The 22,861-nt window shown below is 31.0% G+C and overlaps 1 protein-coding gene across 6 annotated transcripts in view; it reads left to right on the top strand.

Moving 5' to 3' along the window:
- The window catches only part of LOC105837285 (glutamate receptor ionotropic, NMDA 2B), a 192,370-nt gene that overhangs the window by 164,905 nt on the left and 4,604 nt on the right, over nt 1–22,861 (top strand). For 3 of the 6 annotated variants that reach the window (XM_036285951.1, XM_036285949.1, XM_028189299.2), the window contains 9 exons: nt 4,669–4,898; nt 16,424–16,571; nt 17,411–17,594; nt 17,906–18,015; nt 18,607–18,719; nt 19,837–20,121; nt 20,700–20,881; nt 21,033–21,268; nt 21,783–21,976. In XM_036285951.1, the coding sequence (XP_036141844.1) occupies nt 4,669–4,898; nt 16,424–16,571; nt 17,411–17,594; nt 17,906–18,015; nt 18,607–18,719; nt 19,837–20,121; nt 20,700–20,881; nt 21,033–21,268; nt 21,783–21,976 (1,682 nt within the window). Of the gene's footprint in view, nt 1–4,668; nt 4,899–16,423; nt 16,572–17,410; nt 17,595–17,905; nt 18,046–18,606; nt 18,720–19,836; nt 20,122–20,699; nt 20,882–21,032; nt 21,269–21,782; nt 21,977–22,861 lie in introns of all 6 variants that reach the window. The other 3 variants (XM_036285950.1, XM_036285948.1, XM_012681907.3) reach the window with 1 other exon arrangement.

The following is a 22,861-nucleotide window of genomic DNA, read 5'->3' as shown; positions in this document are numbered from 1 at the left end:
TATTTCACATAAAGCTTTTATAAATGTCTTTGAAACCATTTCTGTAAGTTATTCTGATGGATTCTTAAATTTTAGTATAACACGCAAAATTTTTTCTTAAATAGTTTTTTAATTCTAATTTGATAATTATATATATGTATATATAGTACTCTCTTCGATTAGTTGTTTAAACTAACTGAAATTGTACGATATATTGCTTATATGTAATACTCCACTCCCTGTGAGTTGAACTATCTCAAATTAATAAATTCTTCGTAAAGTTTAAATACAGGTTTAACAAATATGCTTAACATACGGAAGAACAATTAAGTTTAGATAATTATCACATTCCCACAATGTCAGCCTGCATAGTTTCATAACTGTAACTGCTGTGATTATTGTGGAAAGTTCGATTTTCATCACGGTGCGGCAAACTGGTTAACAAGATGTAACTACTAACGTGTCACGAACTAAACAGGAAGTGGAACTTATAGTTAGGGTACTGTAACGAGAACACGATAATTAGGAGATACCATAAGATTTTACGGTACATCACGTTAATGCCATGTCAAAAGCGCATCTGTAATTGCCTTGACTAGAGAAACATGACAGAGAATATTCACGTTCAAAGAACGCGTTACGACGTATCACGTGGTATAGTTAACTCGATATAATCTCGACTCGTGTAATGAACTTGTAATCTGTTCATTAATTCATAGCATGTTAATGTAGTCATTAATTCATCACCGACGCTTTGTAGCTGGCGCCATTGCACGTGATGTTTCGCGAGATATTTCTCAGCAAAAGTTTAATTTCCGAGTCTTCCATGCGGTTTACTGACCTACGTTATATCCGCGATTTAAATTAAGCTGAGTAACGAACAAACCCAGAAGGAAATACGTATTATTTATCTCGTTGTTAATTATTGCCCTGAGTTAAAATGGAAATACAATTTTGGTGATTGCAGAATTGGATTACGCGAAAAAGAAATGAAGATGCGATCGGAAGTAGTTCATTTATATTTAAATCTCGGAAATAAATTTGACTGATTAAAGTTATTGTTAAAATTAATTAGTATTAATCATCTCAATTATTAATTATTATTTTTATATGTTGAATAAAGTTCTAAATTGAACGATACGTAATAATGATGATATATCTCTTTGTCAGATGTGATGATTCTCTTACACAGCTTACTGCATCTGCATATGCCGAAATTTACGATTATCCCTTGTATTTTCTCAAAACGCGATCTTGTTTGTCGAATGTCCCATTCGACATTGTTTTCCTTGATCTCTCTCGGATCTCATAAACGGGTTGGCACATAAATACATACGCGCCTGTCGTAATTCCGACATAAACGAAGGATTTTCCATAACGGGACATACGGCGTCTGCGTGCATATTAATTCACACGGTCGATGAATTTGCGAGCGAAAAGCTCCGAATGCACCTCGTTTCTCGGATCTCGGAGCTTTTAATTACGAACGCATAAATCTCCTGGATGATCTCCGGCCTTTCTCGAGAGAACGGCGGACATTGATTGAATGGTCGCGCGTTCCGATTTTTTTTTTTTTTTTTTGTTTCTTTGCACGAAAGTTGTACGTTCGTAGTGCCATACACGGGCGTGCATATGCATTTTCATGGTAACATGCTCGCGGTGTAACTTACTCCCCTGTGCAGTATCGGTTTCTAATATGTAGGTGTCTCACTCGCAGCGAGAGCTTTACATATTCAGAAGTTGAGCAACACTCGCACCGGAGCGATGCAATTTCATTTTATTGGCCCCTCGCAGCTGAAAGTTGCTATGTATTTTACAAGAAGATCATTTACTTTCTTCGTTGTAGTACACGACTGTCCAATAAATTTTGGCGGGCCAGCAGAAACAATAGCCGCTGACAACAGCGCACAATGCATGCAATGAAACAACGGAAATGTACAGAACGAACGTTATGTTGACGATGCAAATATACTGTCCTAGTTTGAGATTCCTTGTTCACATCATCATAAAATTACCTCTTTGAATGAAGCGTTTTGGAATGTGTGAAATAACTCAATTCGCGATCGAATGCACTCGATTAAACGCACGAGAGTCAATGAATAATCAATGAAGTGTGATAGAAATAGATACCGTCTGTTTGAACCCCAAACTGAATATAATAACTATTTTTAAGAAAATTACATTCTAGTAATGCAGATATTGTGAAAAGTTTATAAAAAATGTGTTTGTGAAATAAATTTGTAGATATTTTAAGTAAAAGCATTAGATATGTGAACATTTCTATAAATGTAGTAATTTTTTCAGAAATTATGAAAAAAATAAATTTTTTTATATCTTTAGAAATAGTTCAAAATTAAACAGTATTTTATAATTTTTTGCAAAAAAATTATGCATTATGATTAATTATTCGTATATTTTACGTTATAATTTTGTTTTTGTCGATTTTTTATAATGATACTCTGAATTTACTCTGAGATTATTTTGAATATTTTAAAATAAATCGATTTTCAATAACATATAACGAGAGCAGAAATTTATATTGCTTTGTAGAATCCATGAATTAACAGATAATTTCACGAGCTTTTCTAATTTTCTTTTTTTATTAGGATATAAAACCATTTTTTGTGACTCAAACATTTTTTTAATAACCAGAAATCAATTTATACATATATATATGTATATATAAATACGTATATGTATTTGTGTGCGTGCGTGCGTGCGTGCGTGCGTGCGTGCGTGCGTGCGTGTGTGTGTGTGTGTGTGTGTGTGTGTGTGTGTGTGTGTGTGTGTGTGTGTGTGTGTGTGTGTGTGTGTGTGTGTGTGTGTGTGTGTGTGTGTGTGTGTGTGTGTGTGTGTGTGTCATTGACTTATTATAGAAGTATTTTATCTCTTTATCAAATACTTTATCAGATGAAAGACTTCTTTTATTAATTAGAAAAATTACGATTATGATGTTATTGACTGAAATTTATTTTTAAACTTTATTTTAATATTAAATTTTTACCTAAATAACATTGTAGAAATTACGTAATATTTTACGGGAATTTATATTTTTCTGATAATTTATATGCGTATTAAAAGAAAAACTTTTTGAAACTTCTTAACTTTGTTTAACAATACAATCAAGAGAATGCAGAATTGAATGACGATAAAATAGATCACCAAAATTTTTTATATCCATTATATTTCGTTTGTGAATATCATTGAAACGATACCGTAGAAATTTTACAATTATTAAAAATTAATAGATTTTATTTTTTGATGAAAAAGCTTTTACGAATGGAATACTAGGGATGCAGAAAAGCGGGCGTAAGTGCACTTTTCAATGCCATCCACGTGTCTTTTTGACACGGTGAGCACGTATTTTTACCTACATGACCCAGGTCGGCCATAAGTTTCAACATGTGGCAATGGCGTATGTGCAAATGGTTTTAATTGCCGACGTTAATTACATCCGTTATTTCTACATTTCAGAAGCCCATCTGTTACCGAATGGCTCAAAGCAAAGCTACAACGTTCGTATTGTAGGAAGAAATACGAAATTAATGAAGTTAACATGTAAATTATGAAATAAATTTTGTATCTTTTAAAACAAACTTTTAAAATTGTTATTTTCGAATCGTTATATACAAAGTTTGTAACATTTATTTAAACTTATTAAACTTATCAGATACTATCCAATACTAATTGTATTTCTATTTGACGTCAAAGAATTACTTTCAGTATATAATTAAGTTTCTATTCTCATATTTTGCTCTAATTTTTTTTCACGGTAGTAAGCAAAGTGACAAAGTTTCTACCGATCGAACCAATTATTATTAATGTTAAAATTTCTGAGACGATAACAGCAATGATGGATGTATTATAAAATTTTCATCGACGTTGACTAATGGCGCTCCATTATCGAATACAGTTTCGTCTGAATAGGAAGTAAATTGCGTGCCTGATAGTGAGAAACGATACGCGTGGGAAGCAGCAAGTTGAAGTACACGACCAATTTATATTTGTGCGCAACTAAACCTTCTTTCGTGCCAGATTCGTCACGAAGCAATTCGGAGAGAAGAACTTCGTAATTTTACTTCCATTTTACGTTATACTTTCATCGCCGACACTTTCTAAAAACAATTTTGCACGCAATCAAGTATAAAACGCTGGCGATACGAAATTTGAAGCAGTAATGCTAAAGTTTCATCACTTTATGCACTTTAAATAAAACGTTCATAGAATATTATAAAGATTTATTAAAAAGCTGATTACGACTTTAGAAAAGATATTTTTTAAATTATTTAAATGGTTAAGTCGAGTAACATTAAAAAACTCTAATAAGAATATTTTCAAAGGGAAGCCGGAAAATATTCTCGTCAAAAGTTATATATTATGAATAAGAAGAAAGAGAAAAAGATAACCCTCAAGTGAAACTACAAGAACAAAAGAGAGCTGCAGTAGAAACCTTTAAAAATTTTTAAGTTTGACTTATTGCAAATTAATTTCGTGCAATATTCTCAGTATGTTGCGTTACTTATTTGTATTTTTTATCAAAATATTTTTAAAAAGAACATTTTAATTCCTAACAATAAAATTAACTTGATAATGTTTAGGAATAATTTTTTAAAGCTGCTATATATATATATATAAATACACACACACATACACACATATATAATCACATTTACTTTCGTCTGTTGGTAGATCGGTGTCTGGAAATCCTGGGAAAAAGAGGGTCTGGACATTAAGGACATCGTCTGGCCGGGGAATACTCATACTCCTCCGCAAGGCGTGCCGGAGAAGTTTTACCTCAAAATAACCTTTCTGGAGGAGCCGCCCTACATCAATCTTGCACCGCCCGATCCTGTGACCGGAAAATGCCTGGTGGATCGCGGTGTTCACTGTAGAGTGGCCAAGGACTCCGATATGGTTGGGTACGTATGAAAAATGGGATTCTTTTGTCAAAGAGACATATCCAAAACCTTGTATCAATATTTAAATGTTTAAATGTTTACAAATCTATGATTTTGAATGGATAATTATTAGTATATTTGTGTGTTCTTTTTCGTTGTTAATCTCAAACTATATATATTTACATTATTTATTATACAATTTTATTATTAATAAGTTTTTATTTTTTAATTCTTTTATATGCAACTTTCAATACTTTTTCAAAAATTATACTATATATTACGTAATCTGTATTTAGAGAAAAACTAAGTAATCCGTATTAACAATCATCTTTTTATCTGAATTTAATTTCTAAAATGTGATTAATGATGTTACTCAAAATACATTTATAATAAAGTGTTTTTAGCATTTTAAAAGTTAAAGAAAGATATATGTCTGGTTAAAGATTATTTTTACTTATTATGGTCATATATTGTTATTTTTAAGTATCAAGCGCTTTATACATTATTTAAAGTCATTTTACATACTAAAATCTGTGTATTAAAATTATTTAATTAGTAGAAAGATTAAGCATCACGCTGACAATGTGTCTGACCACAAGGAAATTGACTACTGCGAAAAACAGAGTGTCTGTCTATAAATGCATTATTACTACTTTATGTATTATAATATCCTGTGAAACTAATAACACTACGTTTTAACTATTACAATTACTTTTGATGAGATAATACAAAATAATACAATAGCAATAAAATATACAAAAGTAATATTATGTAAATTTTTACAGATTACTTACATGAGTTTATTTTATCTCCAATTCACCTTATTGAGTAGTAAGCAAAACTAAAATTAATTAACATTAATAATAAACGTTTACTAATAATTTATAATGTAATATACTGATATTGCAAGTGCACGAGTGCTCTAGTTCGTGACATTTTCGAGAAATCGACTCATTACGGACTTAGTGTTGCTTTTAAACAAGGACCGAATATTAAACCTGAACATCATGGTACACGGCACACTTATTTCATTTACAAGGGAGTTCTAGTAAAGTACGTGTCGCGCTTCTACACCAAGTCGGAAGAAGCCTTGTGCATATCCAATCCAAAATTAAAGGGCCGGCCTTTGAAAGCATTGGACAGGCGAGACTAGACTAATACTCGCGTTTCAGGGCGAGTAGTTGACATTTATGGTGCTTAATAACATTTATCATGCGGTAAATGAATCCATTGGAAAGCGCTTTGCCATGCGCCTTTGATGAATCTTATAAATTTAACCTCTAGGAGAATATCACACGGAATTTGAAATAAAGCGTTTATACAACGGAGGAGGGAGGGAGGGATAAACATAAATAAAAGGAAAGCGTAATCGTTATCATTACGATGGTGACTTTGTTAAATGCAAGTACTATTTTTATCAGATCGTTCATATCGACCTTTGCGTTGAACGCAAGCAGCATTGTTAAAATTTATCGAGCGTGTTCTCGAACGTCGTTATCCAATTTGGAGTATCATCGATATCGTTTGGGGTTACAGTTTCTAGCAGACGTTCTCTGCATATAACAGTATTTATTTGCACGAAACCGGGTCACGTAATATACGTTAAAAACTCTTTCCAGCCCGTATTCTCTATATAGTATAGTGCACGCGACAGCTGTTGCAGCGGTCGTTTCCAGTGTAAACTCGAGAGTCTGCGAAAAAATCTATTCCCGTGTAAAAACAATAAAGCACTTCGTTCAAAATAGTGCGAGGCAAGTGGCACTCTACATTTTAGTATATTTTTCTCCCTTTTCAGAATGAAATTGTTAAATCAACAATTTGTTATATTCATATGCTATTAGCTATGAATGAGAATTAAATTGAAAATCAATACTGCGAATAATTTCTGAACGTAGCATAATTTTTTTAAAAAGTTTTATCTCAAATATTTTTTTAAATAATACGTTCATATTTGCTTTTGTTTCATAACATTTAATTCCGGAATATATTTAGTTTGCATCGCTAGATAATATTCTTTCAGTTATTTAACCATTATTCCAGATGAAGTATCTCCAGATACGAAATTAAATTACGAGTTATCGTGACGCATGAAAACGGAGAAAGGAAGACAACGATTTAACGTGTATTTGTACACGTCAGATCCAAGAGTCCGATTCGAATCGCACTTCGAAAATAACTTGCCGACAAGTTTCCCAAAGGCATTTGCCAGAATAACAGCATGGAAGTAATTGAAACTCTTCTCCTTCTCCCAAGAGAAATGCAACTCATGCGAAGCGTTAGGAAATTACGGTAGAGGAAGAAACAAAGTAGATAGAGAAAAGCCTCGCGCCAACACTGACTGTTGTAGGCTTTTTAAAGCAGCATTTCCTTATTTTTCAGAAACTAAGCATTGTTTAATACTAATAAAAGATTATGTTTTTATCGCTATTTATACAATGTAATATTTCCGAGAAATAAAGGAATGCCGCTCTAACAGCCTATACCTTTCTTCTGTATTACAAAATAATTACTAAGTTTTTTACACTTTCAACGAAAAGAATAATTATTTTACGTGGGTTGTAAGCGTTGCGCGTTCATTTGGCGGAAGACACTGGTGTGTCTCGTGATACATCGCTTTACGACTTACAAATTGATTCATTATGATAATTTCGTGAATATTAATCCTTTGCAACCCAACATTAAATGTAATTCGACATTGTATTCTTCCATTAGACCAAGAATAAAGTAATAAATTAAAAAAATTTTAATTTAAATTGATATTGAAAATGAAAGAGAAAAATATGGACATCCAGCATAATAAAAAACTGAAATCAATACAATAGCAGTATAGCATAAAGGCTTATAATAGTGTGATTACGAGCAAATAACATTTTATTCTTTTTAACTTCTGCAACGTAAATCCTCGCGCATTGTAAATATCAACTTTGTCTTATTTTTTTAAATTCTATTAAAACTGAATATAATTTAATACTAAATCAAATATTTTTAAAAAGTTTTCTGTAAATTTACTTTTTAAGAAAATGTTTTAAATATGTTATATTTAAATACGCTATACTAGAATAATTTTATTATTGAAAACAACGAATCTTAAGTTAATTAGATATACTACATTAGCAAAGTACATTGCGCTATTACCTCGACAAACACTGAAGGAGAATTAGCGCTTAACACGGTTCCTCTCAGCAAGAGAATTTCGGGAGAGGTATAATTGAAAATTCCACAACAAATCCTCATACAATTGCTTGGAAAATGTCGACGTGAGAATGTTATTTTCCAATTTTGAAGTAAATGTTGAAACTGAAGAAAATATGAGTATCTTTGTAAAGATGAATATTATAGTAACAGTAAAAAATTGAATGAAATGTAATAATTGAAAAGTAGCCAATTTTTATAATAGATTTCAACAAATATTAATTACGAAATAATTTTATAACACGTAATATTAGAACATTAATTAAATTATGTATTTTAGTTTGTTGCCAGATGTGATTTCTTTATTGCAACAACTTGTATATTATTCATAATTCGAATAATGTAACAAGACAGGAATGCGCGAAGTCTTCTTCTTTTTAAAATAATATTTTTATTTTATTATCATAAATTAAGCTACTAAATTCCGTGTAGCAAAACGTATTTTGTTACAAGTACACGTGGAATGCATATCTAAATAAGGAGAACGCTGAAAAAGGTTAAACCATTAGGTAGTAAGAAATTTGCATATTGTATTATCTTTTTTATGTACAGCGACAACTAATTGCTGCCAATGAAAAATAAAAATTACGTTTCATCAGTCGCCAGGGGGAACGAAGCGAATTACCTAATTGCTAATTGTGTGCAGCCTGGGAGAACAGCGCGTTACTCTCGCTTAACGAATTGATATTAGCGCTGTAAGAAACTTGCGGAGGTATTGCACAGTGCAGAATAATTGGCAATAAATTACACCGAACGTAACGTTTCACCGATGATATACCGTTGGCACGAATACCAATTTGTTCATGTTACATTTTTAATTTTTCTTTGGTCTGGAGATCACATTCTCATCCAATTAAACGAGTATTACGAACGAGATAATAAATGTTACCTCGTCGCGATTATTTTCGACGAAGAAATACGTGCCTGCTTGAAATTTCAATGCATTCATCGAAGTTTCATTATGATAATATAAAGTAAAATTTTTTCTACTCGTGTCTGCATATTAAAAATATATTAACGCGACTTTTTCTATTTCTGCGTGGAATAAATTATTACGAGAATTGGAAAACGATGATAAAATTCAATTAAGTTTTATCACTGCCACAATTTTTCTCGTACTTGGTTTAATTTTTTATCGTCGCTCTCTAACATGGCAGCTATCACAGTCACGTAATAGACTCCCCGCTAAATATTCAAGTACACTTATAATCCTCGGCAATACCGCAAGCAGAGAACATATCTCTCTGTATTAATATGTAAATCACTTAGATGTCCTCTCTCTACGAGGGTAGTAGCTGAGACACCTACAAATGGTAAAGGCCAAGCCCTTATCTTGAGTAAAGGATGGAATATAAACGCGAACAAGTTCTTACGGAATGCAGGCTGTTCATGCGGCTAGGAATGCAACCAGGAGCGGAATTACATTAGCGTGTTTTCGTGCAAAACTAGATTAACTCTAAAATGTCCAACTTGATTTTAACATTTATTAAGGGAATCATAAATACATATAAATTAATTCCACAAATGCGGCCAATTTGAAAAGAGTCTTAATAGTGATAGATAAATAGAACGTAGAAACATTTATATAATTTTTTTTATTTCTTTTTTTCATATTTAAGTCTGCATATTAAATCTCTATCTCTGTATTTATGTCCACGATACTTTTTACAATAATTTTTAACATACGTTTATACGAATGAAATACGAGAGACAAAAGAGGATTAAATAAAGTTTCATCTGAACTTCAATATAACAGGATATTGAATTGCTTAGGTTGAACTTAAAATTGTTGTAACTAATGATAATGAACTATGGACAATGTTTATTTTGTTTAAGAGAATGTTAATGACGTAACTAATGCAACTTTATTGATAAACTATATATGTGTATGAATTGTAGCACGCAACAATGCTATATAGTTCCTACTATGCAATAATCCAATAATTGATTATCAGTATTAAATTCTCGGTACATTTATGTATTATATTACAGGAATATTTGCACTCTGCGTGCACACATGTACATTATTCTATCGAAAATTATTCACTCTTTAACGCCTCTATATACACGAATATCGAATATCTCGTTAGACTATAACCAAGGCTTCCTAATGCGACCAATAACATTTCCCGATAATACAGAAATGCGATAATGATAAGTACACTGTGATATAAAAAAACAGTAATACGAAACGTTTCAGATATCTTTGACAATTTTTATGTTATGCTAATCCGTAAAACGAAAACGCCATATAAACGTGCTCCAAAAACGAACCAATGCCCGCTAAAAGAATCGGATGCTAACATTATTGTGACGATACGAAAAGCAGCTCTTCAACAAAACTCCCACATAATACTTCTTGGAGGTAAAGACCTCTCTTTGTAGCACAACTGCCCTTTGTAGTTCGACCTTCTACTTTCGTGGACGAGAAAAGAATCTACTTTTCGTAAGGTAGTAGCACGCTTGACAGACCACCGAGTAATTCAATGAGATTTTTAACGCAAGGTTGCTGAGAAAATATGTCCGAAGAAGAGTAAAGTTAATTATCTGTCTTTTTAGAACAATTGAACTTCTTTTAAGGAAGAATTTATGGTTTTAAATGCAATGTAAAACATTTGTATTATTATGTGTTCTTATTGTTAAGAATTATGTGTTGAATGTAAGACACATGTAATCTTATTAAATAAAAACAGTGTGAGAGAATATTTCTTTTGTCGGAGAAACAGGATAAAATCAAATTATTTTTTACCTTAATTACTTTTATTAATATAAATGTTAATCAGTTGGAAAAAATCTAAATGTTCCAAGCAAATAAGTATAAAATATGTTTTACCGAAGCCGAAATGAATCTCGATAAAAAGGTTAATCGCAGGAACGTGGCGTATCGTAGTAATACTAGCCACTTAATCTTCCGAAAACGATTTATTTGTCAAGCGTCAAGCGTCCACAATATGTGCGCAAAGAGCTCGCCATTCATTTTTCATGTCTCTGATATACGGCGAAATGGATCTGCGATAACGGACTATCTGTTGTGACAAATCACTATCGTTGGGTCGATTCATGATGCAGATTTAAAGTGCATTTTTGTGGCATTCGTAGTCGTGGCAATCAACGCACTGAATATATGTGAGCAAAGCACTATGCAGTCAGTTTTTTACATGAGGAATAAAAGAAATTTTATATTACACAGCCGATAAAGAGCACATTTTATATACGTATGTACCTGTAAAAATGTTGAACATTACTCAGCTGCTGACTAAAATTATGCAAGTGAAGATCATGAATAATATCGTTTTATGTAATACGCACATGCTAGTTTCACTCTATATTACCCGTTCGCAGTAGTAGTCGCGCGTTACTGTCAGACAAATGTGTTCGTGACTTTGAGTGCACTCTATTATTGCCGACTAGCAGGAAGAGTCTTGTGCATCACTTGTTCAAGTTGAGGATACATATTTATTTTTGGGTAATTTAGTTTTTTGTCATAATTGGCTTATGGTTTGGAGCTGATTGTTTCATTTTTTGCACGATCACAATAATGGAAGAAACATAATTATAAAAATAATGTAAAAAGATATTGTGTATGCAAATTAAACCACGATATAAAGAACAAACTACAAAAATTTGTTAGTATAATTACCTTTGGAAAAACATCCAGGGAAATATTTTTCTTTTACGTGATTTTTCTTCGATATAAATAAATTTTATCACAAAATACAATAAATTATTTTCTACAAAATTAATATTCAAGTTAAAAAGTATTTAAAGAAAGATATGAGTTTTTTGTATGTATATATTATAAATATCTGAAATATGTAAGAATATCTCCTTTGTATTATATTTTTAATTTTAATACAGATGTATAAAAGAAATAAATAATTCTTTTTACAGCAATTTTAAAATAAAGTTTCAATTCTATTTGAAATAATCGGGACGCAAAGCAAAGAGAATTGATGAAAAAGTAAAACTAAAATATTATATTAAATTAATATATTCGAATTATCAATTTGTTTAGTCTCATACGATAAAATAAAATAAATCACTAATAGAAATATTATATAACACTTATATTATTTTGTCAAGAATGCCGCAATGCGCAAATTTACTTGTGATAATAAACATGAAGATGTCCAAGTGTTTAATTTCACAGACGTTATTAAGCCGGTAGTAATAGCTCATACGAAATTTCAAAGTTACCGTAATATTGCATAATTTCCAAGAATCTTAATTCAGAGAAAGGAAGCCCATTTTCATCTCCTGCAGGAGCAGCTTCACGTTATTATAGTGAAAAAATATAAGATGTATCTACGTAGCATACATATACGAATTATATAACGTCTTCATAAATTACTGGTCACACATGTCTTTTAAAATAGATATGTTGACGTCATCTGTTCGACAACAAAACAATGAGAAAGTTTGTCACGAACAGCTTTATTGATCGCGGTTTTAGAAACTCAGAAATAATTTATGGTAGCGGAACTACCATTATTTCAGCGCAATTTTGAATATATAGAACACTTGTTATAATAATAATTCGTGTACTATGTCGAATTTAAGATCATAAAAGTGAATTGGTTTAATGTCTTAAAAAATGACAATTTATTAACGAGTGTAACTATTCATTATTACGTACATAAGTATGTACGTTATATTTCGCATTAGTCAAAGAATGTCAATTTCTGCAAGCAATTTTTAATCAAGTATTTGGAAATATATATTAAAAAATAAGATAATTTAATTTAAACGAAGTATTTACTTAATAATACTTAATAATATTTACTTAATACACTATAAATGTAACAAAAATAAATCTTTAACATTTAAAGTTATATATGCAGCATAACGTAAAATTAATTTACGAGATTCTTTACATATAACACATCGTCACAGAAGACAATAATATCCGTCATATCGAGTAATGTTGCAAAGTTTCGTGAAAATGTCATCTCCGAAATGTAACATCAAAGTTCCTGCTTCTTATCCGACGCATTACGCGACTCAAACTGAAAAGTTAAAGGCATTACGGGCGTGAACTTCTTGCTTTAAATGCGACGCTACATTTTTCTCGTCGGCAACAGTGACAGCAGCAGGCTGCGTATTCCCTTGAAATTGTGAGCACCTTTTACGTGCCGCGTGCTACTGCGGAGAAGGTGGTAATAAACGTCAGTGCGGGGCGTTTTATAGTGGTGCCTGCGCTATGATACTTTTCTGGGCATCGTCGTCAAGCTGACCTGCGTATTCGATTTTATCACCGCCGATTCCGGCATATATTTTCATTGAGACCTGTCACATCAAGGAACATATTTGCTTTTATCTATTTTACTGCCCGTGCGGCTTCATTTTTATACTTTTTTCCCCTTGCAAATATTTCCACTTGAAGCAAAAGGGGCGCGAGCTTTAGTAAGATTGATATGTAATAGCTAAAGTACAGCTATGCATGTATTTTCATATGTTATAACGAAAATTTATATATATCTTGCTGTATATTCTGTAAAAGCTTTCAGACAGGATTCTGATTGACGTAATGATTATACTTTCTTTATATGGGCAATATTTCTTTTTGTGGGAGGTTCAATTATGTAAAAATATTGCAAACGCACACAAACATATATGGTTGCATGCATTCCGAAATCGGAAACATGATACAAAAGAAAGGATGCAATCGCGTACAATACTGAATTTTATTCACGTGTTGGTATTGGAATTCGATATTTTCGTGCATCGCATATATGTCAGCGCATCGACGAAAATGCTGTAATCGACACTGTAAACAATACAAAAGTTTGCCGAATAAAAACCGTTATGAAAACTTACATCTATCATCTAGCATTTTCAGATTTTATTTCTCTTTTTTACATTTCTTTCTGATAGTACTATTTAAAAAAACATTTATTATCGATCAATTATTTGATTATTATTATATGGCACAATGAATACTTTATGAAGAATAAAATAATTGACAAACAAAAATAATTGTTAGTTTTTTAAATTAAATTTGCCAAAACAAAATTTTTTACGAGCATAATTTAAATGTAACTTTTTTTAAATTTTAGCTTTTAACATATATACTGGAGTGTGCGATACCTCAGCAAAATTTTATATTTTGCAAAACAAAACTATTAGGCGTAGTTTTAGACTGTTTAAAGAACATAAACTTTTCTAGACTTTCAGATATAATGCTTTAAGCGCAAAAGCCGTTTTAAGTGGCTGGGATATTGCCCATCTTATGTGTATGTTATATCTTTTTTTTTTATGTGTGTATGTTGAGGGTTAATATAATCTTATATATAATAAATTGTATCAAATTCTACATTGATAAAATTACATGCATGTTGTTTAAATGTCTTACTATTTTGAAACAAATTTAACCTCCGATGTTTTGTAGTCACAAAATAAGAAAAAAATGTTTGTTTTTCTAATAGCCATCATGTTAAATAGAGCACAGCGTTTATAAAGTGATGTTGGTAAACTTTTAATCGACAATTTGAAGTAACGCTTCAATGAAATCGGCCACATTTATTTCGCCGCAAATAAAATACATTGCTACAACTGTTTGAACAATTATTATCGCCAATTTAAGCAATTTACTGTTGAAGAATCAATCGTATTTGTATCAAAATATGTCTAATTCATATTGTAATGAAAAATGTATGGATTTTTTGTGTTAAACTATAATTTGTTTTTTTAAATAATACTCAGAAAAAGAAACAATTCTGATTGATGTTTAATATTCTTTGTAAACGTTGTATAAACTTTCTATAACATTAATCAATTCGAGAAAATTGTAATCCGAGAAAAATTGTAACACACAAAAGTTCTATATGCAAATCTTTACGATTGATTATCTTATTTTATAATAGAGAAAAAATTATACTTGACTATTTGAAATCTGTTCTATATAATTCAATAATGATATAGTTTATTTTATCTTTAATACAAAATGGTAATAAATACAAACTGGTGTATCTTTATTGAAAAAATTATTATTATTTTAAGTTGTAATTATAACTACAACTACAGTATTACATTCCATCAAACCATTTTTTAATACGTGAAAAATTTTTATAGCCTTATAATACATAATTTTATTCTATCCTTTTTTCTACTATATTGATATTATTTTAATTTATTATTATTAGAGTAGTATATTATTTTCTTTATTTTTTTAATTTTTAAAATTAGAAGAAAAATAGATAAATTTAGAGAAATAATATTTTTAAGGAAAAAGAACTTGTTGAAGAATTATTACTTCAAATATTTAACATTTTTTTAATTAAGAAATCATTTATTTATTTCTAATATTATTGTCTTCTGTTTTTAATTTTTACATTATTTAAACTTTATTTATTATCATAACAGTACGCCCTTGGTCTTTTAGCATTAATCATGACTTATGCTTTATGCACAAAAGAATTTAATGTTACTCTCAGAGTGAATCTTGTTAGTTGTATATGTCAGATGCATGAAAGGGCTTCATTCCGAGGGGCGATTTTCTCAAAAGGCAGCTAACAATGGCTGTCAGTTCTTACTCCGACGACATCTGACCCGAATGGCACAGCTGCGGTGAATTTAATTGCACCTTGCTTATAACGGGATAAGAGTGACCCAAGATTGCCACAAAAATTCTTGAGGCGAGAAATCAAGGCGTTTAAATGGAAAACTTTCCAAAGGTGTCTTATTAGTTGATAACTTTTTTAAGAACAACTGTAATTTTGTTAAACACATTATACTTTATATAAGAGTTTATTACTTAAGAATTTACGCCTATCATGTAAATAATGTAACAGAAATTTTCTGATAGAAGCAGCAAAATGTTGCCTTAAAATATTAAACTTTAGATGTTTTCAAAGATGTTTAATTAATGGAAAACTTTTTTAAGAATGCAAATGTAATTTTGTTGATACATTTTACTCTACTCTTTACATAAGAGTACACCACTTAAAAATTTTTATTATTATTACTATTATATATGTATAATATAATAAAAGTTAAGGGCAGCAAAGTTAATATATATTATTTTTATAAATATAAATTATTGTTTTAATTTTATTTTGTATTTAGATATTTTTATTAATTTTTTGATATAAATAACTTGGCACAAATAATATATTTAATTTTTTTTAATAAAAAAAATAATATGTTCTCTTTAACATATTGCCATAAATTATATGTACGCTAGTTGTATATAATAATGTAAAAAATTTATCTTGAGACTTCAACAACTTTTTATTTTCTATCATATTCTCTTTATTTCCCTTTTGAAGTTGTACACGCTTAAATATATAATACATGTGATGCTTCCATATTTGATATAGATACTGTCGTTTACGAGTTCTCATTTTATGTTTCAGAATGGATATTCAATCGGCGCAGAAAAATGGGAGCTTTTATCAATGCTGTAGCGGATTTTGCATCGATTTGCTGCAAAAGTTTTCCGAAGAAATTGGTTTCACTTATGAGCTCGTAAGGGTGGAGGACGGCAGGTGGGGTACTTTGGAGGTGAGTCTGAACAAAATTCATGAAAGATGCTGCTTACTTACGTCGCATGGAAGATAAATGTGTCTTGTAATGCAACGAGAAAATTCCCGTGGAGCATTTACCGCATTCACAACGGTGTGCTTATTTCTTCCTTTTGGACGCTTAAAATTTCTGCCCTTTCATGTCTACGGTAGGCGACTACATTGCGAGCAAATGTAATGCAGATTTGAGCATGACTGATCTTTTTAGTCTCCTTAGCCATCTCCGATATTTTATCGAATATAAGAAATAAAGAAAAAAATTGTGCCCTACTATTGCAATACAGGATTCATGAGTGTTTAAATTAAAAGCTAAATTATCTAACGATAATAATTGTGTACAAGCACGTGTTGACCCACACATTGATGACTGTTATTACGAAATGTATGCATGAATGAGCTTTTGACGCGTTTAATTTCCGCTGCACAAAAGTTGCTTCCGACGATGCAACGTATATTTACGCTTCAACGGTAGCTTGAATAGCCTAGAAACAAATAATTATCCGTGCGTTCTAATCACGTTATCGCAGGATCATCATTTCACGTTTCTCTCTCGCAAGAGATTGTAACGCGTATTAAATTATCTTCATTGACATTAAAGTGAGAATTATAAATACCTGTTTTGAATTGCATAGCATGCAAAATAATTCTCAATATTTTATTTCATTTATAATTATGTTTTTATGTTTATAAATCTACGAATATTCAATAAAATTAACTATATTTTACGATTAAAAAAATTATTTCACAAATCGTAATTACAACATTTGGACATATGTCACGATCCAACAAATGTCACGGTTTTTTAACTATTCTACGCAGAATGGGAAATGGAATGGGCTTATAGCTGATCTAGTCAACCGAAAGACCGATATGGTGATGACCTCTTTGATGATCAACTCGGAAAGGGAAGCAGTGGTTGATTTTACTGTACCTTATATGGAAACTGGTATCGCTATTGTGGTAGCAAAAAGAACAGGCATAATATCACCCACTGCATTTTTAGGTGAGAATCGCATTTATAAAAATTGCTCCGCGTAAATAATATTTATTTTTAACAACACGTTTACAAGTCAACATGATATGTAAAAAAAAATATATATGTTATCTTTGGTACAAGATAAACAATGTTACATAAATTGAGTAAAATATTTACGAAAACAGATGTTTTGAAATATTAATATTACTGCATAAATTGAGGGAATATTTACAAAAGCGGTAATTTTGCACGAATTGTCACCACGCGAAAATACACAACAAACATCGATAATGTTGAAACAGAAATTTATTTTAGCATTTAACAATGTAATTTTTCAGAACCGTTCGATACGGCTTCATGGATGCTGGTGGGTATTGTTGCTATACATGCCGCGACAGTAATGATACTACTCTTCGAGTGGGCATCACCCTCCGGTTTCGACATGAAGGTAAACCCTTCAGGCGCTGCGCAAAAACTGGTATTTTTTATTTCGCTTTTTATTAACTATATATGTTTTTTACCTCGTTCACACTTTTACATCTTAACGCACAAATACCATGGTGTCGTAATTAAAATAGAAACTAATTAATTCTAATGCACGTTTTGATGTCAGTAGAAAATGAAAAGAACGCGTTCCTGGAATTTCATACTGGCTTCTAATTTGCGATTATTGTTCGTACACTTTTATATAATTAATGAAAATTTTTTGCAGGACTTTTTTATGTGGACACAGAATGACATATTTCCTATAAATATAATTATGAAACTTAATACTTTTTTCCAGCATTACGTGTGACTACTTATTTTGCATGTATTTATGCACAGTACTACAAAATCATTATATTTTTAGATATACCAACGATTGTCCAAACATATATCAATGTTGTTATAATTAGTAAATTAAATATTTAATTGGCGTGTCAACGACGTATTAATTTTCTTATAACGTGCACACGAGCAGTTTCAAGTTTTGCTCGTGTTACTACTATTATTGCATATCTGTTATGTTAATGCGATATCAATTTTTGCCTTTCTGCAGAATAATCCGTCGACGAATCATCGATTTTCGTTTTGTCGCACGTACTGGCTGGTCTGGGCCGTATTATTTCAGGCTGCCGTCCATATCGACTCTCCCAGAGGATTTACAGCCAGGTCAGTGAAAAGGATCCCTTTCCTCAGGAACAGCATTTTCTCTATAAATTTTAATTACCAACCCGAGATAGTACTCAAGCGACAAATTAGTCTTCCGTCTCTTCACATTTGAAATCAGTCGCTGTGCTTAAATATTTCCGGGCAAACATTCGCTTGTGACTATCGTTTTAAAATGCAAATTACTCTAACTATTTATGAATTTTATCAAACGCATTGACTCGAATCCAAATTTACTTGCTGTAAATTATGCACTCTTGGAGTTGATACAACTTTAATTTTGTGGCTTTAAATTAGGTTAAATTTGATTTGGAAAATATAATATTGTTAATAGAAAAACTTTAATTAAATATATTGTAATTATAACGTTAAAAGGTGGTTGGAGATGAAAGAGAAACTTACTGAGAGGAAGAAGCTAAAATTAAACGGACGGAAGAAAATTGCAAATATTAATTTTTCTTAATGTTTCTGTTGAAACTAATTCAGAACTCTATTTAGAAGCATTAGGTGATTGAACAGTTCGGACAAACTAAAGAGCAAACATCAAATAGTTTAACTTTTTGAACTGGAAACATGTTCAAACTGTTTAAAACTTCTAACTTTAGATCCGAAAATTATGAAAATTTGAAATTATTATAATGATTTGATTCTAAATTTTTTGACATCAATGTAGAAGATAAATTGCTCCTTTATTTCTAATATACATCACGTTTTCAATCTTCTTTATTGTCCGAACTTTAAATATAACTGATTGATTACTGTTTAAATTCTACTGTTCGAAATATTTGAATTAAATATTTTATCTTTTACTTCAAACTATTAGAATAGATGTATGTTTTAAATTGTTGGAATTATTTGTTTGAATCATAGTTGAAATTGTGCTAACATATAATGTGTAATTAGTAATTTTAGACAATAATTAATATAATTATAAAAGTAAATATTGGTATTAAAGTATAATTAACAAACTATTATTTTAAATAATTTGTTTTACTATATATAAAATTCTATATAAATTGTAAAAGGTCTAAATTAAAATTTACAACATAAACTTATCTGACTCAAAGAATACAATTTATGAAAATTATTAATGTTAAATATCACTGTGCTATCTACATAGATTTATGACGAACGTCTGGGCATTATTTGCCGTGGTCTTCCTCGCCATTTACACTGCCAATTTGGCTGCCTTTATGATTACGCGGGAAGAGTTTCATGAGTTTACTGGTGTGGACGATCACAGACTCGCTAAGCCCTTTTCTCACAAACCCATGTTCAAATTCGGCACGATACCGTGGAGTCACACGGACAGTACACTGGCAAAATACTTCAAGGAGATGCATTCTTACATGAGGGCTTTCAATAAAAGTAGTGTTGCAGATGGTATTGAAGCTGTCGTCACTGGGTAAGTAATTTTCTGAGACATAATTTAGAATTTATTTATCAATATTTATGTTATATACATAATTGAAAATTATATCTGAGAAGAAAAAATTAACGCAACAAATAAAACGATTTTTAAAAAATAATATAGTAGCATAGTAAATTCATGTTATGAAAACAAATTTCTTTTCTTATATAAACGGTTTATATGCAAACATTGAAAAAATATTTTTTTTACTAGTATCTATGTATCTATTTATTTAGTAGATTTGATATAAAAATTGAGAGGAAAATTTTAATAACTGAAATACACGTAAAATAATATTTTGTTTGATTAATTCTTTTGTATGTTTGTATGGCACACATTAAACGTATTCCAACAGATATTTGACATACAAAAATACATATCTGGAAATTGGTTAAAGGAATTTAATAATTTCCAAAGTAAAGCGCTCTTTACATCTGAAATTCTGCAATATTATACAGATGTATGATATAAATTAGAAAATAGTCCTTCGATATTGGTTTTGACGTAAAGCCGATTTAAAATATTCTTGCAGAAATATAATGAGCTACGAAATTCTGTTATAACTTTCGCAGAGACATGGACGCGTTCATTTACGATGGCACGGTCTTAGATTATTTGGTTGCCCAGGACGAGGATTGTCGATTGCTGACGGTCGGGTCATGGTATGCTATGACGGGATACGGTCTGGCGTTTTCCAGAAACTCAAAATACTTACAAATGTTCAACAAACGGCTGTTGGACTACAGAGATAACGGTACTTTTGTGCTCCAAATCTTTTCAAGCGTCACAAAAAATACTTGTATCTATTGTGCATATTGTGTATGCACACTGAAAATATATAGATTCATAAATTTTACCTGATGAATTGATTACTCCGTGTACCAACGCTAGTTCATCAATTGTAGGAGATCTAGAGCGATTGAGAAGGTACTGGATGACTGGCACGTGCAAACCTGGAAAAGAAGTACAAAAGAGTAGCGATCCGTTAGCATTGGAGCAATTCTTGAGCGCGTTTCTCCTGCTGATGATGGGTATTCTCTTGGCAGCGGTCTTTTTACTCCTGGAACACCTGTATTTCAAATACATCAGACAGCACCTGGCAAAAAGCGACGACGGTGGCACGTGCGCTATTTTCAGTCTGGTAAGCACCACGTATTTTAATATCGCGAGAATCGTAATTTCCCGTGCTATTTCTGGAACTAGGTCATTCTTAGCTTTAAATCACCTTCAGGAGACGACAGATGGTTAAACATTAAGGATTTTTTTTTAAACGTGTAAACTATTAAACCGCTCAATAATTTATTATAGAAATCGTATTTTAAGTCAAATAATTTAAATTGATAACAATCTATAACATTTAATAACAAAATATAAAATGCGTATGTGTTTGATATAAAAATAAAATTTAAAAGAGTGAAACAAAAAAAGTTTATAAAATAATAATTGATAAAAGGATAAAATTGCATATATAATATTTCGATATAATAAAAAATTTCTATAATTATATAGGCAAATCTTTATATACATTTTTATTATCTTTCTCAATTATATCTCGACAATTCTCGACAATTCTAAATATATTTCGACATTGAAAGAAATAGCATTGAAAAGAAAATTTGAAGGGGTTAACAATATGCAAAATGCTTTATTTAAAGAGTGTGGGGAAGTCCTTGACCTTTCGTGGTGCAGTGTACGAGGCGCAGGATATCTTGAGGCACCACAGATGCAAAGATCCGATCTGCGACACCCACTTATGGAAGGTCAAGCACGAACTCGACATGGCCAAGATCAGGATACGGCAGCTTGAGAAGGATCTCGAGGCCCACGGAATAAAGCCAACCCAAACCAAGTACGCTCCGTCCTTCTCCTTAATACCGTTTAATTCCGTATCAAGCTACGAAAGTACTCGACTGCACCGGGTATTTGCAATGCGATCGAGCGAAGAGCCGGATTGATCAAGTCGAATCACACAGTTTGCGAAGGTAGAGGCTTTACCCTCTCTCCAATGATTAACCATGCTATTCGATTATCTTCAAACTCGATCGCATATCCTCAATATCCGATGAGGCGTCGTTCCCTCGTAAGCAATTCAATCATAATAGTTTGCCGTTTGATTAATTTTATTTCTTTCTACTGAAACAGGAAGAGTTCGTAAATTTTGAAAATAAATTACATTAATCTTTCCTTCAGAAGTCTCTGTGATAAATTAGGCATTTTCTGATTGATTAATCTTTTAATGACGGAATTTTTTTAGAGAGAGAATTGAAATATCACGCCTATGTATGATGAGAAAACAAAAATTTCATATTGATATCGACAGCTTTTGATAAATAGTAAAACGGGAATTAAAAATATAATGGAGGTCTTTTCAAATATGTTGTACGTAGATTGAAAAGAAAAGTGAATTAGTATTGTATAATATCTAGCTGCAATAACTTTTTATCCAGTTCAGCGCAAGGCATAAAAAAATAAATTAATATATTTTAAATGATTGTTTTTTGTGTATGTTTCAGAGGACATTGTAAATATATAACAATTGTACATTTTAAGTGAAAATACAACGTTTATAATAATTTAAAATTGCTAAAGGAACAAAAATTATATGTAAAAAATATCCACAATTATATCGAAGCATTTCATCAATAATAGTAATATTAATAATAGTCAATACGTTGTGAGATTAAATTTACGGTCGACATTGAAAGATTAATCGATATAATCTCAAGTAAAAGAA

This window comes from Monomorium pharaonis, chromosome 4, assembly GCF_013373865.1.
Source record: "Monomorium pharaonis isolate MP-MQ-018 chromosome 4, ASM1337386v2, whole genome shotgun sequence".
Taxonomy (NCBI): Eukaryota; Metazoa; Arthropoda; class Insecta; order Hymenoptera; family Formicidae; genus Monomorium; species Monomorium pharaonis.
This window is presented reverse-complemented; position numbering and strand designations above follow the sequence as displayed.